The sequence below is a fragment of the Rhinopithecus roxellana genome, chromosome 18 (assembly GCF_007565055.1).
Source record: "Rhinopithecus roxellana isolate Shanxi Qingling chromosome 18, ASM756505v1, whole genome shotgun sequence".
Taxonomy (NCBI): Eukaryota; Metazoa; Chordata; class Mammalia; order Primates; family Cercopithecidae; genus Rhinopithecus; species Rhinopithecus roxellana.
In genome coordinates this window covers 74,894,255-74,917,299 of record NC_044566.1, presented here as the reverse complement: position 1 = coordinate 74,917,299, position 23,045 = coordinate 74,894,255, and the positions used below count along the sequence as shown (strand labels likewise).

The window sequence follows — 23,045 nt, the reverse complement described above, 5'->3', positions numbered from 1 at the left end:
GAAGAAGGAAGGAAGGAAAGAAAAGAGAAAGAAAATAGGCAAACAAATCATAATGTCCTAAAGATATTTGACCAAAAATCAGTGCCTACCATCATATACGTAACACATTTCTCAAAGTCAGAAATATGCAGACAGGATAGACAGAGAAGATCTGACTGATAAACTATTAGAGAATAATTATGTGCTGGACTGTGTGAGACTAACCATGCTAAGGACAGGGGAATGAAAAATGTTTCAAGTTAGATGACTACCTGCTTTGTAAACCTTTCCCTTTGACCCAATTAAGCACCAAACATTGCTGTTAATATGATTTACATTAATTGAATTTTATTTAATACTTTATGAAGTGCTTTCTTTAATAAATGACATTTTAATACTAATATTAGATGTTATAAGTACTCAGGTTTGAGTACTTCAGGCTTCATTACAGAAGTGTATGTGTGTGTGTGTGCATATGCGTGAGTAATGGGGGTATATACCTCTATGACTGTTTCTTTACTTAGCATCTCCTCCTCTGCTTCAGTTGACAAACTCCTGCTTGCTCACACCTCATCTTTCCTGAAGCACCCCCATGACTTTGTCCCAACAACCATGCTCTGCAACATTTACTACAGTATTTAACATGGTTTAGTGTAATTCTCTATGTATCAATGTATTTCCCAAAATAGACCATGAGCTACTTGAGGGAAGAAATAGTATTTTATTGATATTTCCACCACGGCACATGGACATGTTCAATTAATGTTTATTGACTACATTAACATGCAAATCTGCTACAGTGGCTGTATTACACAGTGCTCAGGGCTTGGCATCTGAAGCCAGATTGCCGTGGTTCACAACCTGACTTCATTACTTTTAACATGTGTGATATTAGGTAAGTCATTTTACTTTTACTTTCTGGTGTCTCAATGTCTCATCACAAAAATAAGGATAATAATAGTACTCATCTCAAAAGTTTTTCACAATTATTAAAAGACTTAGATCACATAGTGAATTTAGCACAATCCCTGGCAGTAGATAATATAGTTGCAATTATTTCATTATTTTATCTACTATTCAAAAATAAAACAAAAACATTTGAAACAGGGGTCTTTAGAGTGTTGGAAATGGCATCTCCTACAAAGGAAAGTTGGATATTGTTTTGAGATAGGAGCAATGGGTTCATATTGGTACCAAATTAATGATAACCTGCAGAAACAGAATGATGGTCAAATATTTCCACTGCACTTTTGTAAACAGGTTCTTGGCATGTACCATTGAAATAAAAGAGTGAATGCATTGCTTTTGGCTCAAACAAAATACAGCCAATAGTAACTGCTGTGAATATCTTGTCATTTGAAATGTAAACTGAAAAATTACAAAAGGAAAACATTTTTATTTGTGATGATGGAGTTCATAGTTGGTGTAAAAGATTGGTTTAGATATTACGTGGGGTCTCGTTTAGTCATCCAGGCTGGAGTACAGTGGTTTCATCACAGCTCTGTGCCACCTCAAATTCCTGGGCTCAAGGGATTCTCTTGCCTCAATCTCCTGAGTAGCTGCGACTACAGGCATGCACCACCATGCCCAGCTAATTTTAAAGCTTTTTGTAGAAACGGGATCTTGCCATCTTGTCCGGTCTTGAACTCCTGGGCTCAAGCAATCCTCCTGCCTTGGCTTCCCAAAATGCTGGGATTACAGGCGTGAGCCACCACACCTGGACTTGGAATATGTTTTAATATTACATTTAAATTTTATAGAATATTGTTATGAGGTATGACAGGAGCTTTGAGAAAGAATCCAATATAGTAATAACGTTTTCCCAAACTGTAAGAAGGTCACTTACAATAGTTTCTAATTATTTCTGAATTTGTTCTTTAGGGGATTCTAGTAAGCTTTTGTACATAATTGTAAAAGAGAGGTGTTGTGGGTAGAATCATCTGCGGCCTGGAAGACTTATGGGAAGAAAGGAAAACTGTAAGGTGATTGAAAGGTTAAAAATATGTAGCTTTCTAGACAAACATGCCACTGAATGAAATCTGCAAATAGCATGAACTTTGGGAGAAATCATATATATAGATGTATAATGTATGCTATAGAAAGGTAAAAATAAATAGTATTAAATTGTATGTCTCTTTAAAACTTTAAGTTGCATTGAATAGCTTTTCAGTCTCACAAAGTATTCCTCGGTATTTTGGTGAGTGTGGGAAAGTAATCTATTTTATGTGTTTACTTATCAAGTGGTAAGTGACTTGATTCACTTTATAAAGAGACATTTACCATTGACGTAAAGAATTCCAGTTGAGGCAAGAATATATCCATCTCCCTGATCTGATGAAGGTTAAGCTCTGAAAATATATTCATTAAGTTAAAATATCTTAAACTAAGTTTAATATAATAATATATTCTAAGATTAGTATAACCAATATACACAATGGATTTTAAATATCTTCTTAACTTAGACCTTATGTATATTCTTAAAAAGGAGAAGAGGGCTTAGAAGCTTTAGGGGCGAGAGTGAGATTATCCCAACTACCTATAACAGGAACTCTCTTTAGTATTTTAGGCTGTCATTAATTGTTAACACTTAATACACAAATGCTTAAGAGTGGCTTAGTTACATTCCAATATGTTTTAATTCTTTCTTTGGGGTAATTCCTTATTCAGTATGTAGTAGCTCCAACTGAGCTGGAGACTTCAGATATTTTGTCTTTGGCCTTTTAAACAGGTTTTATATTAAATAAATGTCTTGTACTGTTTTAGTTGTATACAGTGTGACTTATGAGGTCAGAGGCCACAATAATTTATCCTCACCAGAGTAGTTAATTTTGACTTCCATTTATTTTTTGTTAATGATGCTTTTAGTTTACTGATGTTAATTTTTAATTTGGTAATGATGAGCTCTTGCATTTCTTCTGCTAGAGAGTAAAAATGTTTCAAGTTAGATGACCATCTGCTTTGTAACCTTTTCCCTTTGACCCAATTATTTCTTACATTGCTCAGTATTCAACTTTAACTACAGAATTTGGTCAAATATGTATGCAGTAATATTAATAGATAATGGTAACCAAAATGTTCAGGACATATTAGTGGGAGGTAAGGGTAAAGCCCTCAATTCTGGCATCTGGTGGAATATGTGAGTTGCTGTTTTCCTAACTTTTGGAGAATAATTCTCCTGTGCCCTATGACATATAGAACACGGTTTGGTACTGTTGAGAGATGAGGAATTCTCAGAATGTAAATCATACCATTGAGTATATCACATTCGTTTAGAGCACAAGTCTTTAAACAAACAAACTCCCTAGAAATGGCAGGTTTCATGGTGAACTAAGTTTAGTAAATGCCTATGTTACCCCATTCTTGGAGATTTGTAATGCATATTAACATAGTAAAAACTCTGAGCACTTGCTCAGATTAAAAACCTCAGGAATCTGTCAAGTTCTTCCACAAAACATATGTATGCTTAGTAGTTTAATTTGATCACAGAAACTTTTAATTAAAATATACTTTAATTTTTTCCCCACAGAACATTTGTATTTTGCATATTTGTGTATGTATTTGTTCAGTTGGTGTACTGAATACCTGCCATGCAAATAGTTGAGAGAGTGCTTTTGTGCTTGTGAGCCAATAAGCTGAAAGTGCTCTCCAGGTGTCCACTGGTGATAGTTGTAAGCACGGTGCCCTATGGACCTCTGTATTCAGGTGAGTGTGGGAAAGTAATCTGTTTGATGCATTAGTTCATAGTCTGTTTGTACTGAGAAGTGCACATGACTGAGACACACACCTACACAGAGAACACTAAAAGTCCAAACAAATGTGGAACGTGAGAATGAAAACGTGTTCACATTAGTCACCATTTTTAAAAGTGTATCCCTCAAAGCTTTACCAGCGATAGGAAAAAAAATTGCATTAGAAGGGAAAATAATGTTAATCATATAGATTCTGGATTATTTGGATTGTTGCCGCTCAGGAAACTGAAAAAAGAAAAAGTTCAACTAACAAGTTAACAACATCTTTCTAAGGGAAAGCTATGCATTGATAAACCGAGGGTTCCAAACAGCCGCTTCTTTTGGTGAAATATTGATATACATACATTAATCTTAGAAAGTCCTTTATATCCTTTTGTGCTGATGGGTCTATTTTCTGAGGTTTATTTAACTAGACAATGTCAAAGATTATTTGTACTTTTCATATTTTATAGTTCTCACAGGGACAACATTTTTGTTTATAATCATCTGGTTTTTAGCAGATATTTTAGAACTCAAATGGAAGGGAAAGATTAAAAGGACAATTCTATGTGGTTAATGATATGAGATAGAGGCAAACTTTGAGCACTAATAAAGTTTAGTCAGGGTCATGATTTGTACACAATGAAGTCTCTGAAAAATATGATTCAAGTTGTTGAAGTCAAATTAGCTTTAAAAGTTTGTTTTATGTTGGGGTGCGGTGGCTCACACCTGTAATTCCAATGCTTTGGGAGGCTGAAGGGGGTGGATAGCTTGAGCCCAGGAGTTCGAGACCAGCCTGGGCAATATGGTGAAATTCACGCTTTACAAAAAGTACAAAAAGTAACTGGGCAAAGTGGTGTGTGACTGTAGTCCCAGCTACTCAGGAGGCTGAGCGGGGAGGATCACCTGAGCCTAAGAAGGTCAAGGATGCAGTGAGCTGTGTTCACACCACGACACTCCAACCTGAGCAACAGAGTGAGACCTTGTGTTAAAAAAAAAAAAAGTATGTTTTTATATTTTAAACATAATGTACGTTTATGACAGAGAAACTAAAATCTTCAAAAGTAAAAAAAAAAAAAAAAGTAACTCTCCATTCAGAAATTCAAAGATAAGCATTCAATATTTTAGCATATTTCCTTTCAGTCTTTTTTTCTGTGTATTTATTGCTTCCTTTACTTGATTTCTCTGTCTCTTGTGCTCTGATATGTCCATATCTGCAGGTTTGTATCTTGCTTTTTCATGTTACTTAGAACGTAAGCATTCCCCTGTGTTATCATACACTTACAAACACGGCTCTTCTTGATTCCATCATGTTCAAGTGGGTATGCAAATCATTAAGCAAATTGTAACTTTCCCATCAGAAATAAATTATTAATATGTATATATATAATGTATAATATACACATATGTACACATATAAAGTTTGCAAACCTCTTGGTTTTGTAGAAGCAGTTTACTAGAGAAAAATACGGAGAATATAAACACAGAGTGGGAGCTTTCCTTGGGTAAATAGATTGCAGAGGGCAAATGAAATCTTGCAGATTAGCAGAGCAAGTTGCTTTCACTAGTAAATGCTTGTTTGTGTCCCAGGATTAATCTCAGTGCTCATTTGCTGCCATATATGCTTCTACCGCACTTACCCCACAGACTATCTAATGTTATCGTCCTTCTCATAGAAGGGCTTGTGTCTTTATTATTGAAACCCTAATGTCCAGCCCTGTGCTTGTATACAGTAGCTCTTTTCTCTTGGGAAATGAATGAATGAATGAATGAATGAATGAATGAATGGTTGAATGGAACTTTTCTTTCCTTTCTCCAGGCAGGTAGGATTTGGACTTAAAATTTCTGCTGGGCAGCTGTTTTCATATTTTCCAATGTGTAGACGCCACAGGTTTTTTTTTTTTTTATCTTTTTTCTTTTTTATTTTCTGAATTTTATTTGTTTCTCTGCCCCAACTCTTAGAAAGAGAATTGAGCTTAATTTCTCCAAAACTACTGAAGAGATTAACAAAAGATGATGTCCACAGAGAATATTGAGTATTGAAAATTCTATAATGTACTCTAACATCTCTCACTCTTTTGATGCCCTAAGCTTCTTATTAATTACTATCCCTTTTGTTAAGTTCAATTTTGACTTCACTTTAAATAAAAACAGTAAATGGACCTGGAAAAGTTAGTAAACATTGTGCAGTTGTATGAGAGAGACTGAAATTAGCATGAGATTGATTTAGTGTTATAAACTAAAGAAAGAAGACCCCCCTGGCGATCTGTCTGTGTGTGCTGGGGTGGGAATGGGAGTGGGTGGGTAAGCTTTTTATTTAGAACTGCAGGAGAAAGTGCGCTTGGGTGAGTTCCCTAGTGTTTAGGATATTAAATGTGGGTGTGGACGTCTCTAAGCTATTGCTTTCCTCTTTTAATGCAGATGTTTGAAAATACTAAAGACTGTACTACGGCTAATGCATGAAGCTGGCAAAAACAATTACCAAAATCATAAATTGTGATTTTATTCAAGCTATTAAGTATAATTATTTAAGTGAGGTCTTCTGTTTGATTAGAGCTTGGAGAGTTCACCTTGCTCTAATCCTCTGGGATAGAAATGGGTCACCGTTGTAGAAAATGTTGGGTTGATAGTGACTACATTGAGGCAATTGAACGTTCCAAAAGAAAATGCTTCTTTCGTTGTTTCGCTTCCTCTTTTCAGCTAAGTTTTTGTTTTTCTAAGTATTTTCTTTTTAAGAATAACTTATTTCTCACAAAGCATACCAAATGCTTCTTAAAGAAATCCTGATTTCATCAAATTTTCTGATAAGTTAGGTAGCTTGGTCAAGTCTACAGCTTTTAGTACATTGGTAGAACCAGTATCATAGCTGGATCAATCCAGGCCATAAAATCTGTGATTTTGGCCAGAGTATTACTCATGTTCTCTGGGAGGTTCCCTCAAATGCCTTTGAAAGAAATTTAAATATTCAATTATTTTACAGTTATCATCCCTGAAGTCCCATTCAAATACCTTAGGAGTTAGTGACCAGGATTCTAGTAAGGATAAAATATCAAGCCTGTCAATAAGGGGACCTAACTGTAGGTCATGAAGGGATAGAGGAAAGTCTTGTTAATAAATAAATTTTCCAACTTCTCCTCAGCCAAGAAGTTGGGAATAACTCCAAGGAGAGGTTCATAGTTGTTGTCCTGTTCTTAGGCAAAAGAGTAAGTGATTTACTTGTCCCTACAAATATTTTCTTTCAGTCCCTTTCATTCTTCGCAAAGGTATCCTAAGAACTTGCTCTCACCTAATTGAAAGTAATCCCCAGTAGGGTGTTAGCTGATGGCTTTAGGGTGTTACCAGCACCAAGAGTATTTGCATTTTAATGAAAGGTTTTAAAAGAACTTAAAGCTTAGAGACTGAAAGCAATAAATCTCTATTGGTGGAATTTGAGGCAATGTGATAGATTGGGCAGGAGATATCTGTGGTGAAAGGAGCCCAACGGGTCTATTCTAATCACAGCGTGAATTAAAGTGTTCCTACTTACTAGCCTCACTTCACTTCTAGAGTGAGGGCTGTGGGGACAATTCCTGTGGCCAGAATAATAAAGTACTCCTAAGTAGTTTGATTTTCTTTAAAAGCAAAACAAGTTAAAGGGCTGTACATTTCCAATCTTTTAACTTCCTTTTCCTTTCCCACTTTTTCTGTAGCATCTTGACTGAGCTCTCCCAAAACCTCTATTCTGTTTTCTCTGGGCTTGAGATGTATATCTAGCATTATATTTAGACTTAGAGTTTCAGACTCCTTTTGGGCCTTACTTTTTGTTTCTTGGAAACTTTATGACCCTGGAATTGATAAGGTAGTATACTTGAGAAATTTGGGAGAAATGGCTTTACAAATAGGGTTATTATTGTTATTTTTTATTATTTTACTACATAGAGTGAACCAGACACTGAGCTACATTTTAAGGACACACATATGTTGTGCAATTTCTGTCAAGCAGCCTTGGGAGATAAGCAAATAATCTCATTATTGCAATCAGTGCAGGAAGAATTATAGGTTCACCATGCTCTATCATAGAGCATAGAAAAAATACTAACTAGAAGTGGTTGGTAAGAAGGATGATTAAAGTGTAGGCAGGTTTAGTCAGATAAAATGGGAATGAGGATGGGGTGGCATAGAAAAGGGCATTGATGGCAAAGCATCTTTAAAGACAGTGTAATAGGAAACCAGAGCCACTCAGGAAACTGTTAAGAAACTGAGTAGGGCTAAATATAAGCTATGAATGTAGGAATAAAATGTTGAAATTGAAAAAGTCAGCAGGGATCAAGTATTGAAATGGTTTTGGTGCCATGTCAAGGATTGTGAACCCAGTAGGGAACCATTGATATCTTTAAGCAAATGGAAAGCAAGGTCAAATTTGCATTTTATAAAAATCCTCCTGGAATTAGCATGGAGAGTTGTTTAGACTTTGGACTCTAGACTCTGGAGTGGGACAAAATTGAATGTGTGTCTTGGAAGGTTTGGAAAGCTGTAACCATGTATCAAGAATGAGGGATTGATCTGAAAGGTAGGAGTGGGGACATAGAAGAGAAAATAGATTAGAAAGATATCCTCAGAAAGGTAATATTTGAGTATACAAAAGACACAAGTGACTCCTGGATTTTTGGCTTAGTCAGTTAGATTCCATTTTGCTGAACCAGAGAAAAGCAAAATGGGTTTTAATGGGATAGATGCTGAGTTCAGATTTAGACAAGCTGAGTCTTAGATTATTATAGAACATCCAAGCAGAGATTTCCAGCACATAAGCATTAATCTGTCTGAATCCCAGGAGAAAGATATGGTCTGTAGATATATATTTAGCCCTTAGCCCTTAGCATCTAAGTGATGCTAATAGAAGAGATCACTCGAGGAAAATGGATACTATCAGAGGACTGTTGATTGACCACAGACAAGTAACAAGAGTTAAAAAGCCAACTGAGAGTGAGGAGTAATCATGAGAAAGTAATAATAAGAGGAAGTAGCTTGAGAGATACTTCAGGAACAATAAGCAGGACAATATCCCTATTGGTTAACAAAACAGAAAGACAAGCAAACAGTCTTGCTATTTTTCCAACATCCTCCAGGATCTAGCCTTAGGCAATAACTCTGACAGTCTCAATCACTGCTCCTCTTCCTATTTGACTTTTTTCACCTCATTTGAAACAATCCTGTATAACCATACATTTTTCATGCTTTCATTTCTTTCTCACATTCTCACTGGAGTGTAATTTTCTTCCATTCTTTTCTTCTCCATGCTTAACTCTCCTTCAGAATTCTCTTCTAATGTTCCCCCTGCCTTCTTCCTTCCCATGACATGGTAGTATCATCATCCATCCTAACTTCCAATTAGTATTCGGATTGCAACTTTCTCATGGGATTTAGCACATTACAATTTGCATCATAGTTGTTTATGCACCAGATTGTTCCCTTTTGGCAAGAATGCAAACTTCTGAAGTCTAAGAACCCATTCTCCTAAATAGTGCACCTCTTTGAAAACAGCAGGCACTTAATAATTATTTGCTCAATGACCACATACATTACCTACCTAAATTAAATAGATAAAGGCTTTGAATCTTCTGATAAGTCTAGGGATCTCAGCAAAGGCAAAACATGAAAATGCTTATTTATGAGGCTATATCTGTTAGTTTTGAAATATTTAGGCACATTTTGTCCAAATAAATGATGGGAGAGCATTTCATAAAAGCACATTTATGATACTGAGGCAAAAAGTGAAAACACGATGCTAAAACTTTGTTTTCAAAAATTGTAAGATTATGTACAATGGTTGTTTTCTATTAATGATTGCAAATAGTTGTCTCTACCTCTGCTTTTATAATTGTAATAATTAATCTTGAGTAATGGGCATGTAAAGTACAGTGTTGCTAAAACAAAAAGTATTTTTATTTATCCTAAAGGTAGGTATGAGATGCTACACTGTCAGTTCCTTAATGATATCCTACAAATAATCCTAAGCCTTTCAAGTACATTTTAGTATATTACAAGTAAGGGAACTTAGTGGGGGATGTTCACTTAAATAGAATAAGGGTTAAATGATAACTTGACTTATCTTTTAAATGACAAAAAATAAAGAAATTGCAAGACCTTTTCACACATTAGATATGTATTGTCATTTATCATCTAGATATCAGGCTAGCAGTGCGAAGTAATAAAACATATCATCGAAAAATGTGCTATAGGTCTGAATCACTCTTTCATTCCACCTCCCAGCTAACTGTAGTATTAAATCAAACAAGCAGAACATTTCCTTAGGCAGCCATTGCCTTTTAATTTCCTGAAGAACCTTAAAATATCATTCATTACAAGTACTACACATATTTGGTTTTTAAAAGTCTCATAAATCAATAGCAGGCTGACTGTAATAATTATTACAAGTTAGTGCATAATTTTCGTGCTGAAGGCTGCATGCAGAACTTTAGCATATGCAAACGAGGCAATTCAAACTGTGTATAGATATTAATATGAAGAAGCAGGTAACGAGGTGCAGGCTATGAATTATGCATCAGGAGTGGCTGATCTTCAATGAGGAAAATGAATTCAGCATGTAATCTAATTAGTGATGGAAGTCTATTACATCTAACTGCAAAAGCAACCGTCCTTGAAACAAATTTATTTACAGTCCATGTTACCACTTGAAACAACTTTGAAATGATGTGTAAGACAACAGCTTAATTGTAAAATTTTTTGTTTGTTTGTTTCAGTTCTAGACCTGGAAGGCCTCCTAAGAGGACTCAAAGTGTCACCTCCCCAGAGAACTCTCACATCATGCCACATTCTGTCCCTGGTCTCATGTCTCCTGGGATAATTCCACCAACAGGTAAGACTGCTACTCACTTATGCCAAAAAATATTAAAAATCAGCCAATGTCATAGCTTTTATATATACCTGTAAATCAATATTTACACATATCAATTTTATTTTGTGCACACTAAGATAATGTTACTGAGATAATTTATTTCAAAATTACATTATGATTACCATCTTTTCTTTATTTAAAATAAAACAAAAGCTTAACTGAGCACAGTGCTAGAAGTTATTTTAATTAATCCTACTACAAATATCAAACATCAAATTATCATTCCTATTGTCTTATTAAGGAATCGAAGTTCAGAGAAAATCAGTGACTTTCTCAAGGTCACTCAGCTGTAGCTGTCAGTGGTTATCCAAACCCAGGTCTTTGGATTTTAAATTTGTTTAGCATTCCAGAAACTGATAGATATGCATCCAAACAAAAGACAGTAACACTGTTGAATAGAAATGTCTCGTAATTTTTTGCAAACTAATATGTTTCTATCGGAACCATTTGAAAAATGTTTATTTCTAGAATTTTGAAAATGTATAAGTAAAAGAATAGTCTTGACTGCATAAGCTCCATACCATAAACAAATTTAATAATGCACTGGAGCAAAATTCATTCATTTCATTTCTACCACCTGAATGGGTTCATTAATTATTTTATTTACGGAAACATATGTTTGCCCATGTTTATTGTTTCATCAGGAAATGAGCCAGATACATGAGCAAATTAAAATATTGCTGATATTATAATATAATATATAATATTTATATTGTTTTTCTTTATCATATGTATATTGAGGAAATATACATATGAACATATAAATGTCATGTATTATAATACAGCTGATGCAATAAAGGTAATCTGGCAAGATGAGAAGAGAGTTTTTCTTTTTTCTCTAAATTCATGTATCAGTATTTTATTTTTCTTTGTAACATTTGTCTTTCTGTGTGCTCTAATATAATCATGGAGTAATCTTATTTCCTATTTCATATTTGGGTAGAAGTTTCTTGACATCAATGACTGTCTCTAACTCATCTTTATTTTTGCAGTAATGTCTAAACAGTTCATTCACCTTTGTGGGCATTTAACAAAAATCATAGAGTTGAATTTGTAGCTATTTCAGCTATTTGTTTATTTTATATATTTAATATTTTTTTCAGCAAGGCAGCAATAGTTTTTATTTTTACTTTTGTTTTTAAGACAGAGGGTCTCCCTCTGTTTACCCAGGCTGCAGTGCAGTGGCTCAGTCATGGTGCACTGCAGCCTGGACCTCCTGGGCTCAACAGATCCTCCCACCACAGCCTTCTGAGTAGCTAGAACTTACAGGCACAGTCCACCATGCCTGGCTAATGTTTGTATTTTTTTTTTCTAGAGATGGGGTTTCTTCATGTTGCCCTGTCTGGTCTTGAACTCTTGGACCCAAGTGACACATCTGCCTCGATCTTCCAAAATTCTTGGATTACAGGCATGAGCCACCATACCTAGCCACCAAAATTTTTAATAGTAAATAATTGAAAATTCCACGAAAATATTTTTATACTAATTTTGTGCATGAAAAATTGAGATACAGGAAAATGAAATCAATAGCTGAAAATTGCCCAATTACAAGGCGGCTATTATCATTTCAATTTGTTTAATCATGTTTTTCAAGTAACTGAATCCTACTGCCTGATATTCTAATTCCAATTTGAGATTTGGAAAAATGAAATAGGTAGTACTTGGTTAATCCTTGCTTATTTATGTTTAACTGAATGATAAAGATTTCTGTTTAGAAAATTTGGGACTTGGGAATGACATAGGAAAATCTTTTATACTACATATGAAAATCTTAACGCCGGTCACAGTGGCTCACACTTGTAATCCCAGCACTTTGGGAGGCCGAGGCTGGCGGATCACGAGGTCAGGAGATCAAGACCATCTTGGATAATACGGTGAAACCCCGTCTCTACTAAAAAAAATACAAAAATTTAGCCGGGCGCGGTGGCGGGCGCCTGTAGTCCCAGTTTTCGGGAGGCTGAGGCAGGAGAATCGCTTGAACCCGGGAGGTGGAGGTTGCAGTGAGCCGAGATCGCGCCACGGCACTCCAGCCTGGGCGACAGTGCAAGACTCTGTCAGAAAGAAAAGAGAGAGAGAGAGAGAGAGAGAGAGGAGAAAAGAAAGACAAGAAAGGAAGAAAGAAAAGGAAGGAAGGAAGGAAGGAAGGAAGGAAGGAAGGAAGGAAGGAAGGAAGGAAGGAAGGAAGGAAGGAAGGAGGGAGGGAGGGAGGGAGGGAGGGAGGGAGGGAGGGAGGGAGGGAGGGAGGGAGGGGAGAGAGAGAAAAGAAAGAAAGAAAGAAAAAGGAAGGAAGGAAGGAAGGAAGGAGGGAGGGAGGGAGGGAAGGGAAAGAAGAAAGAGAAAGAAAGAAAGAGAGAGAAGAGAAAAGAAAAGAAAAAAGAAAAGAAAAAAGAAGGAGGGAGGGAGGGAAAGAGAGAGAGAGAGAAAAAGAGAGAGAGAAAGGAAGGAAGGAAGTTGGTTTAGTGCCTGTAGACTTCAGTGAATTGCTTTAGAACAGGGTGTGTGAGCCAGCTCACTACTATTTTGCTTACTTTCAACTTTTAAACACTAGTCCAAAGATTTTACGTTGCCGGAAGTTTGACTATTGCACATGAATGGCGTTACCTTCATATATTCAGTATTTTTTCTCTTTTTAAGTAAATTTTTTCTAGATGCAGAAGTTTAGATTTTAGGGAATACAGAGTAATGTCTTCATATACTAAGCAACGTATCTTTACTGTCTTAAAACATTAACTGGAAATCTAAAGATCTTAAATGAATTCTATAATTCTCAAGAAGCATGTAACATCTTTCTCCCAGAACAGTCTACCGAATGCGTTAGTGTATTGGGGGAATATCACTAAATATGATTATATAGACTTTTAAATTTGCAGGACTTTATTTATGAATATTGGCCTGCACTTTTGTATTCTGAGAAGTAACATTTGAAAACGATAAAAAGATGTAAATGTATCTTCAAAGTTGCCTAACTTTGTCCTGTGAAAAGAAAATGGATTAAATTAGACAAATTTATAAATACCTACTGATCGGCCGGGGGAAGGTGGCTCACACCTGTAATCCCAGCACTTTGGGAGGCTGAGGCAGGCGGATCGTGAGGTCAAGAGATGGAGACCATCCTGGCCAACATGGTGAAACCCCATCTCTACTAAAAATACAAAAATTAGCTGGGCATGGTGGTGTGCGTCTGTAATCCCAACTACTCGGGACGCTGAGGCAGGAGAATCGCTTGAACCTGGGAGGCAGAGGTTGCAGTGAGCCAAGATCGTGCCACTGCACTCCAGCCTGGCGTGGAGTGAGACTCTGTCTCAAAAACAAAACAAAGCAACAAACAAGCAAACAAAAAAACACCTATTGATTCAATCCTAATCATTATTTTATTGTTTCTTTTTAAGTATTGAACATTGGAGTTAAATAATAGTTTTCCCTGGGTGCATTTGTTTTCTTAGGAAAAAAAGACTATTTTTTTTAAATGTATTTTCCCAGTCTTAATATTTAAGAATTTAGGTATCTATACTTGAAACAAAAACAAAAACAAAACAAAACAACAAACTTTGAGATTGCTTGTGGAATTTTTATGTGTTATTTTGGCTGCTTGAGTGGGCTTGTGTGTAACCTTAGAAGGGGCGTGGGCAGATGGTGATAATTTCTAAAAGTTATGGTTGTCACCGGATGCCATAGCAACCAGAAGTTGAAGTTAATGAAAGAAAGAAAGTTCTTTGTAGAGTCACACAAGGCAATACCTCCTGCTGTGGTCACTACATTTATTTTGACTGAGCACTTGTCATAAATCATTTTTGATAATAACTACCAGTTTGGAATAATTCATCCTAGCAACAGACTTCCAATAACGTTCAACTTTTTCTAAGATGATGTCTATTTAAAATTAAGAGAGGGGTTATTTAGGAATTCAAAATACTCCCCTCTTGTCCAGGAATGCAATTTGGATAGTGTATTTGCCAAATTTCTGATTTCATCTTTAAGTCAGTATGCAAATTAATTTTGAGATGCATTTCATAAAAATATTAAGAATTAATTGAGTCCCCAGGATTTGCCTTTGACATATAAAAATTATTTAATATTTTCTTAAAAATACACTCAAATTAAATGAATGATTGATTTATAGTTTTGTCTCTTGGATATGTCTTTTCTGTCACTGTGATCTTGTAGACATATAACTAATAAGTATTCAGGGTAAAGAAAGCAATTATACACACATACCTTGTGCTTAAAAGGTAAGAATTTATAACTTACAAATTTATCATTTTGGAAAAAATACTGGATTGGGGCAATAGTAATCTAGAGTTAATCCCATTGAAACATTCTTATCTTTAAAACAGTTTAGAGAAAAATGTTCTCGTGTGGTGAATTCAAAAACATATTTCAAATTTAATGTTCTTTTTTTTCTACTAATTAGTAAACAGTAACAATATCTAAACAACCTCTTTTGTAATATTAGCATTTGTAATTGTTTAAATGCATTAAACATTTCACTGTCTCAGGAGAAAATTTACAATGTAAAACTGTGCCTAGGCTGGGCACGGTGGCTCACGCCTGTAATCCCAGAAATTTGGGAGGCTGAGGCGGGTGGATCACCTGAGGTCAGGAGTTCGAGATCAGCCTGGCCAACATGGTGAAACCCTATCTCTGCTAAAAATACAAAAATTAGCTAGGTGTGGTGGCGGGTGCCTGTAATTCCAGCTACTCAGGAGGCTGAGGCAGGAGAATCGCCTGAACCCAGAAAGTGGAGGTTACAGTGAGCTGAGATCACACCATTGCACTCAAGTCTGGACAACAGAACAATACTCCATCTCAAAAAAAAAAAAAAAAAAATGCCTTGTATGTTGAGAAATGTATTATAATAAATACTCTGTATTCCACTGGGATACTCACAAGTAAGGAGAACAGAAAAATGCACAAGTCAAACAGCCACAAATTGTTGGATTATCTTCACTAATGAATTAAACATAGCAAGCTACTGTATCCCTTACCAAAAGAATAAATCTCATGTAAACTATTTAAACACTTAATGTTTATGCAATATGTTTGTATGTGTTTTCATATATTTATGTATGTAGGAAACATTTGAGAGTTTTGATAACCAGACATTTTGTTGAGTGTAGCACATTTAACCTATAACTACTTAATGTGTGTTCCCTTTGTATTTTTCTTGAAGAGAAAAATTAAAAGGTAGGTCTTCTTTTTTTTTTTTTTTTTTTTTTTTTTTTTTTCCCTTTTTGTAAGGTCAACCTAAACATTAGACTTCATCATGCAATTTATTTAGTTTTCAAACTTGAATGGAGCACTCTATTAGTTTCCTGTGCCTGGCATAACAGGTTACCATATGCTTAGCGGCAAAACCACAGTTTATACTCTCAGAGTTCTGGAGGTTGCAAGTCCAAAATCAGCATCATTGGGCTGAAATCATGGTGTCAGCAGGGTACCCGCTCTGGAGGCTCTAGGGGATAATCCAGTTCTTGCCTCTTTGAAGCTTCTGGGAGCTGCAGGCATTTCTTGGTTTCGTGGTTGCCTGGCTCCAATTTCTGACTCGGTGTTAATGTTGCCTTCGTGTGTGTGTGTGTGTGTGTGTGTGTGTGTGTGTGTGTGTGAAATCTCCCTCTGACTCTCTTGTAAGGACACTTGTCATTGTATTTAGGCTACATTAGATAATACAGGATAATCTCCTATCTTAAGATCCTTAACATAATCACATCTACAAAGTTTTTTTTTTTTTTTTTTTTTTTTTTTTTTTTTTTTTTTTTTTTGATATAAAGTAGCATTCACACATTTCCTGGATTAGGACATGGGCTGAATTTTGGAGGCCATTGGTAGTCAACCACATCCAGCAAGTCACTAGGCTAAGTATTATGAGAAGTCCAAGTGAGATGCAGTAGACATGCACACCAATGTAGCCTCTGGAAGATTTTGGCCTGTTTTGTTCACTTTGGTATCGCTGGTATGTAGAATACTGCCTGGCACAGAGCAGATAATTCCAAACTAAATATTTATTCAATGAATATGGCTAATACATCTTTAGTAAAAGATTTCTGAGAGAAATTATTATGCCTTACAATTACAAATTTAAACACTGGTGTGTTAATGTAGCTTCTAAAATCCCATTAAGCACAGTTAGGCTCCAGATTAAAGATGCAGAGTCTAGAGCCTGATGGAGGTACACTAAGTATATGGAAGGCATTATTTGTTTGTTTATAGGTTATGATGGTTACATTTAAGCATAATCATCAACAATTGATGGAATATAAATCTCTAAATTGATGCTTGAGAGAAGTGATATTTATAGAAATAACATAGCATGGAACATATTACTCTTTTTTTAAATTATTATACTTTAAGTTTTGGGGTACATGTGCAGAACATGCAGGTTTGTTACATAGATATACACGTGCCATGGTGGTTTGCTGCACCCATTAACCCGTCATCTACATTAGGTATTTCTCCTAATGCTATCTCTGCCCCAGCCCCTTACCTCCCGACAGGCCCCAGTATGTGGTGTCCCCCTCCCCACCATGTCCATGGGAACATATTACTCTTTACAGTTCCTGCATATACAGGTATATATAACTACATTTGTACTATATTATATAATTCTTAAAGATTAGAATTTTCGTTGTACATCCAGTACCTTGATACATAATTAATTTAATACATACAAATAAAATATGTTTCCTAATTTAACTGAATGTAAATATAGTTCGTTATGATAAACTACATAAGAAATATATTTACTTCTTTTCTCCTTATGTAACGTGTTATGACAGAGTACTTCTGTTAAATCACAATATGCCCTCAGTCTGTTACTAGCATAGATATTCACAAAAATCATTTCTTTCTAATCTCTTAGAGCAATGATGTGTTATTTTTAGACTTAATTAAATAACCACATATTACTAGACTTCTGGACAGTCCTCTCATCTACTTAATTTGGAAGAAAATTACCATACTTTCTTCCCTAATTTATTTCTCTCTTCCAAGTTTCTATTGAGTTCTGTAGTCTCATATGCCTACACTGGTCTGTACTAAGAATTACAATCTGCTTACACTTCTCTCATAGTAGATTTCCCATAATGAAGTTGCTAATGTCCTTAATTGACTAACTGCAAGGTATTATTTGCTTCCTTTTAGTAATATGATGCCTCCTTCGACAAGAGTTTACTTATGTTAAGAAAAACAAGGCCGGGCGCGGTGGCTCAAGCCTGTAATCCCAGCACTTTGGGAGGCCGAGACGGGCGGATCTCGAGGTCAGGAGATCGAGACCATCCTGGCTAACACGGTGAAACCCCGTCTCTACTAAAAAAACAAAAAAAACTAGCCGGGCGACGTAGCGGGCGCCTGTAGTCCCAGCTACTCCGGAGGCTGAGGCAGGAGAATGGCGGGAACCCGGGAGGCGGAGCTCGCAGTGAGCTGAGATCCGGCCACTGCACTCCAGCCTGGGCCACAGAGTGAGACTCAAAAAAAAAAAAAAAGAAAAGCAAATCAGATTTTCAGAGTCAACTTTTGATTATGACAGTGGATATTGTATAGATTACCTGGAGCTTTGGAGCTTTGTAGATATCCATTTATTTGTGAAATTCTTAGTGCTCTAATCCTTTGGTTACATCATGGATGTGTCACATGTTGCCTTTTATTGCTCGCTATAATTTTTTAACCAGTAGGAGATGCAGTGGGTATCTTACGTCCCATCCTAACCAAGAAATGTGAGAAATACAAATATTGCTTATTTTAATGCAAAATAAGATAAACAGTTTATTTTTATTTTTATTTTATTTATTTATTTTTTAGCCTCTCTCTTTGATAGGCTTTCCTCTCAGGCTAACCTCAAAGCTTCAAGTCCTTCCCTTAATGATGTGGAATATTATGTTCAGTCATGGCACCACAATTTTTAGTAAGACATTGACAAACTTGTGAGCATTAAGAGAACAGTCATGCTGATAGCAATTTGGAAATGATGGTGATGTTTAGCCTTAAGAAGACTTACAGAAAATCTGAAAGTGGATGATACAATAGAATCATATTCTGCACTTCTGAAGCAGAAATCTGACTAATAGAACAAATTGCACAGAAGTCTACATTGGCTTCTGTAAGAAAGAACCTTGCTGTGTGGAGAACTGTCAGAAAGTGGAATGTATTACTAATTAAACCTCAATTTTTCCTTCTGACAGAAATGCTCAAGAGAAAACTGGGATGAAACGTTGTCAGCTACAGTTTTTCTATTCAATGTATTTAATAGGCTATATTGTTTATGTTACAAAACAATACAACTTTTTTGAAAACTTATTCTCCCTCCCTAAACATCAGCTGTAAAATTTCCCGCTTTATAATTCCTGTTGTTAGTTAAATTTGAAGGCAGTTTTACATTGAGAGGGAGGTAGGTTGGGGAAGACCACCTCGTTCCCTTCTAATTATGAAATATGTGAATTCTATTTTATTTTACTTTTAATTTTTCTCCCAAACATGACATGGTGTCTTTCTAGTTAAAAGGTGCTCATTCACATATTAATTCCTAGTTTTTTGTATGGTAACGTAAAATTACTTTTGAGATGCATGCTTTATATTCTCAAGCAATCATACTTGCTACACTGTTTTTAATGGATGGAATAGTTAGCTTCTGAATAAAACTGTGACTATGGTAAAGCTAACAGACACTTTTTTTTTTTTCCAGTTGAAAGAGATTTTTACGTATCTTTTTTCTTTTGTCTTCTCTCCCCTTCTTTCATGAGAAACCCTAAACGGTTCCATAGCTGTAAAATTAGTCAGTAGGAGGAAATGGCAATTATTGAACATAATACAAAGAAATATTTAAAGTGCTAGGCTTTGGAATAAGGATGGAATATGTCGTATTATTTTAAACAGTAAACACCATCAGACATGATAACACAAGGACATAAATCCTAAAGATATTTAAATGAAAGACCTTGAACTTTACTTAGAATTATTTTGATTTGACTTTCCGTTTTAAAAATTAAAGTCCCAAGAGAAAAGCCAATCCCCAAAATTCATAGGAATCTTTCAGGCACATGGCTTTTGAAATATATAATAATGGAACCATTCAAATTTTTTTTGATTCTTCATTTCTTTCACCTGTAAAAAGAATCTTTTTATTATATCAGAATTATGCTTCTCCAATTGTCATGAATGTCAAATGACACAATTTATAGTAGCATCTTGCAAGTGATGAAGCTAGACAAATGTAATATATTATTGTAATTAAACAGGCTGATCCCAGTGTTATTCAATATTATTGCTTTCTATACTCAAATCAACTCCACTGGTTTTAAAAATAAAATTAATAACTTTTAAAATGTATAGTTTAGGTATAGGAAGTCTTAGATTGTCAAGCTATTCATATTCACATGTCCTCTACAGATTTTGCTAATAGTATTATTTTATAACATTGAAATTTGGTTATGAAATGTTTACTTTTTAGGGACTTAATGACACTGAACTCTCTTTATAGACTTGTGGACAAAATAAGTTTTACGGATATAAAATGTCATTGCTACTGTTACAATATATGTTCAAACTATCACATATCACTTTCAGAAACATGCACATTACAAATGGTAGTAGACCTTAAAAATGGAGATTGCTTTCAATTGATTATGGCTGTATGCTGAGCTATTTAATTGTTGGAAATGAATTGACATATTGTAAACAATGAAGCTGATTTTCAAAATGATAAAACTGTAGCCTAATTCAATAAATTGAATCAGATTACGCAAACACTTTTGCACTTCATTAAGGAATTAGTCAGTATCATTAATGGGAGAGCTTTTTATCTTGTTCACATGTTGATATATGGCTGAAGACATATACAGTAGACTAAACTATTTGAAGATCTTTTGTGCCATCTCACATTAATTAAAGTTGCCACAGACCTAATTCCTAGGAAATGAATACCATGGATTATTTATTTATTTATTTATTTGGGCTAATTTTAGGATACAATGAGTAGGTTAGGCTATGACTCTTTTCTTTAAAAGACATTTATTTTTCAAACAAAATGGTATTGTGAGTTGGCTCCTAACTTAGAAACTGAAAGGTCTGGCCTTTATTCTCTTCCTCATCGCTTGCTAGTTGTGTGACATTGAGTAACACTACCTGCCCTCACTTGTTCAGCCATTACAGGTAGGAATTGGTACCTATTATGTTCTAGTCAATTTAGGTTTTATGACCCCAGTTTATTGATTATATTCCTACATCAAGCTGCCTTCTGAAATACCTACTTTATCATGTAAAGACCACCGTCATAAGTTCTGCCTTATCTCTTACTCGATAGGACTTTGTGAGGAACATAGTAAGCGAATGCAGCGGTCCCCAACCTTTTTGGCACCAGGGACTGGTTTTGTGGAAGACATTTTTTCCACTGATGGGGGTGGGTGGGGAGTATGGTTTTGGGATGATTCAAGCACATTACATTTATTGTGCACTGTATTTCTATTATTATTACATTGTAATATATAATGAAATAATACAACTCACCACCCATCTGCAGGTGATGAGAGACACTGACAGATCATCAGGCATTAGATTCTCATAAGGAACACACAACCTAGATCTCTCACATGTGCAGTTCACAATTGGGTTCCTGCTCCTATGAGACTCTAATGTTCTCACTAATCTGACAGGAGATGGAGGTCAGGCGCTAATGTAAACAATGGGGGGAGTGGTTTCAAATACAGATGAAGCTTTGCTTGCTCACCTGCCACTCAGCTCCTGCTGTGTGGCCCAGGTCCTAACAGGTCAAGGACCCATACTGCTCTGTGGCCTGGAGTTTGGGTATCCCCGAGCTAATGTGATCACAAAACACTTTGCAAAGTGTGACACAGCAAGATGCCATCTGATTCAGAGTTTTATGATGATGATTTTTAAAACAGATAATTTGCTTTGTTTCACATGGAATACCAGTTATTTATCTCTCTGTTCGAATATATCAGTTCTGGGAATTATGGGTTCTTTTCCATATTTATGGCATCAGGTTATAATCATTTCTTGTTTTCTTGTTTCTTTTTTTTCTTTTCCTTTTTCTCTCTTTTTTTTTTTTTTTTTTTTTTTTTTTAGTTTAAGATGCAATTTTGCTCTTGTTGCACAGGCTGGAGTGCAGTGATACAATCTCGGCTCACTGCAACCTCTGCCTCCCGGGTTCAAGCAATTCTCCTGCCTCAGCCTCTGGAGTAGCTGGGATCACAGGTGCCCACCACCATACCCGGCTAATTTTTGTATTTTTAATACAGACAGGGTTTCACCACGTTGGCCAGGCTTGTCTCGAACTCTTGACCTAAAGCAATCTGCCTGCCTCAGCCTCTCAAAGTGCTGGGATTACAGGTGTGAGCCACTGCACTGGGCCTATTTATTTATTTGAGACGGAGTCTTGCTCTGTCACCCAGGCTGTAGTGCAGAGGCACAATCTTGGCTCACTGCAACCTCCGCCTCCCGGGTTCAAGTGACTCTCCTGCCTTAGCCTCCCAAGTAGGTGGGACTACAGGCGAACGCCCCCATGCCCAACTAACTTTTTGTATTGTTAGTAGAGACGGGGTTTTACCACGTTGGCCTGGATGGTCTCGATCGCTTGACCTCATGATCCACCCACCTCGGCCTCCCAAGGTGCTGGGATTACAGGTGTGAGCCATTGTGCTTGGCCCATTTCTTTATTTTTATTAGAAAATTTTGTTTTGTATTTTTCAATTAGATCAAAAAAATATTTTTTCCCTGATACAATTCTCATGTCATTGACTTGTTTTTGTCTATTATATGTAGAATTTTGTGATTCATATTTAACTTACTGGAATACATCCTACATTAATTTTTTGATTGAATATCATTCTATTCAGATAAAACATATTTCCTTTAATTTTCATTTCAGAAATCCAATAATTTTGGAGAGACTATTTTTCTAAATATATATTTTTTAATTATTTGAGCTTGCTTCCTGGGATGTAAGGATATAATTTCAGGAAAGAGTGTTGAGTTTTTAAGGATTAAAGGGGATGCAACACTCTTTGTTTATTCCAAAGGACTATGCAAATATAAGTTGTTATTTTGGGTTTGATTTACAAATGTGATGCTATATTACCAAGATTATCTTTAACCATGTAAAATATTTAATATTAAAGGCAATAAAATATTCCCTAAGTAAAGCATTATTCCCTAAAAGTCAAGTTTTGGACCTATTCGTTCTCCTATTAAAACATCTACTTTCTAAATTTGAAAATGTAACATTGTGAAAGTTTTTAAAATGTATCCTTCTATTTGGATACCTTCATTTATCTTTTAAAGCACTAAATGCCCTTTGTGTTATCTGTTATCTTATATTGCTTAATAAAATTCTTTTAGGGAATAAAATTATGGAGAAAATGTTCAAGTAGGATTCCATGGAACCATGTTGATTCAAATGAATATAAATGCAAGTATGTCTAAATTCCAAGAAAATT

The 23,045-nt window shown here is 35.6% G+C and overlaps 1 protein-coding gene across 2 annotated transcripts in view; it reads left to right on the top strand.

Moving 5' to 3' along the window:
* The window catches only part of DACH1 (dachshund family transcription factor 1), a 445,951-nt gene that overhangs the window by 174,132 nt on the left and 248,774 nt on the right, over positions 1-23,045 (top strand). For both annotated transcript variants that reach the window (XM_030922383.1, XM_030922382.1), the window contains exon 2: positions 10,448-10,563. In XM_030922383.1, coding sequence (XP_030778243.1) covers positions 10,448-10,563 — 116 coding nt within the window. The remainder of the gene's footprint in view (positions 1-10,447; positions 10,564-23,045) is intronic.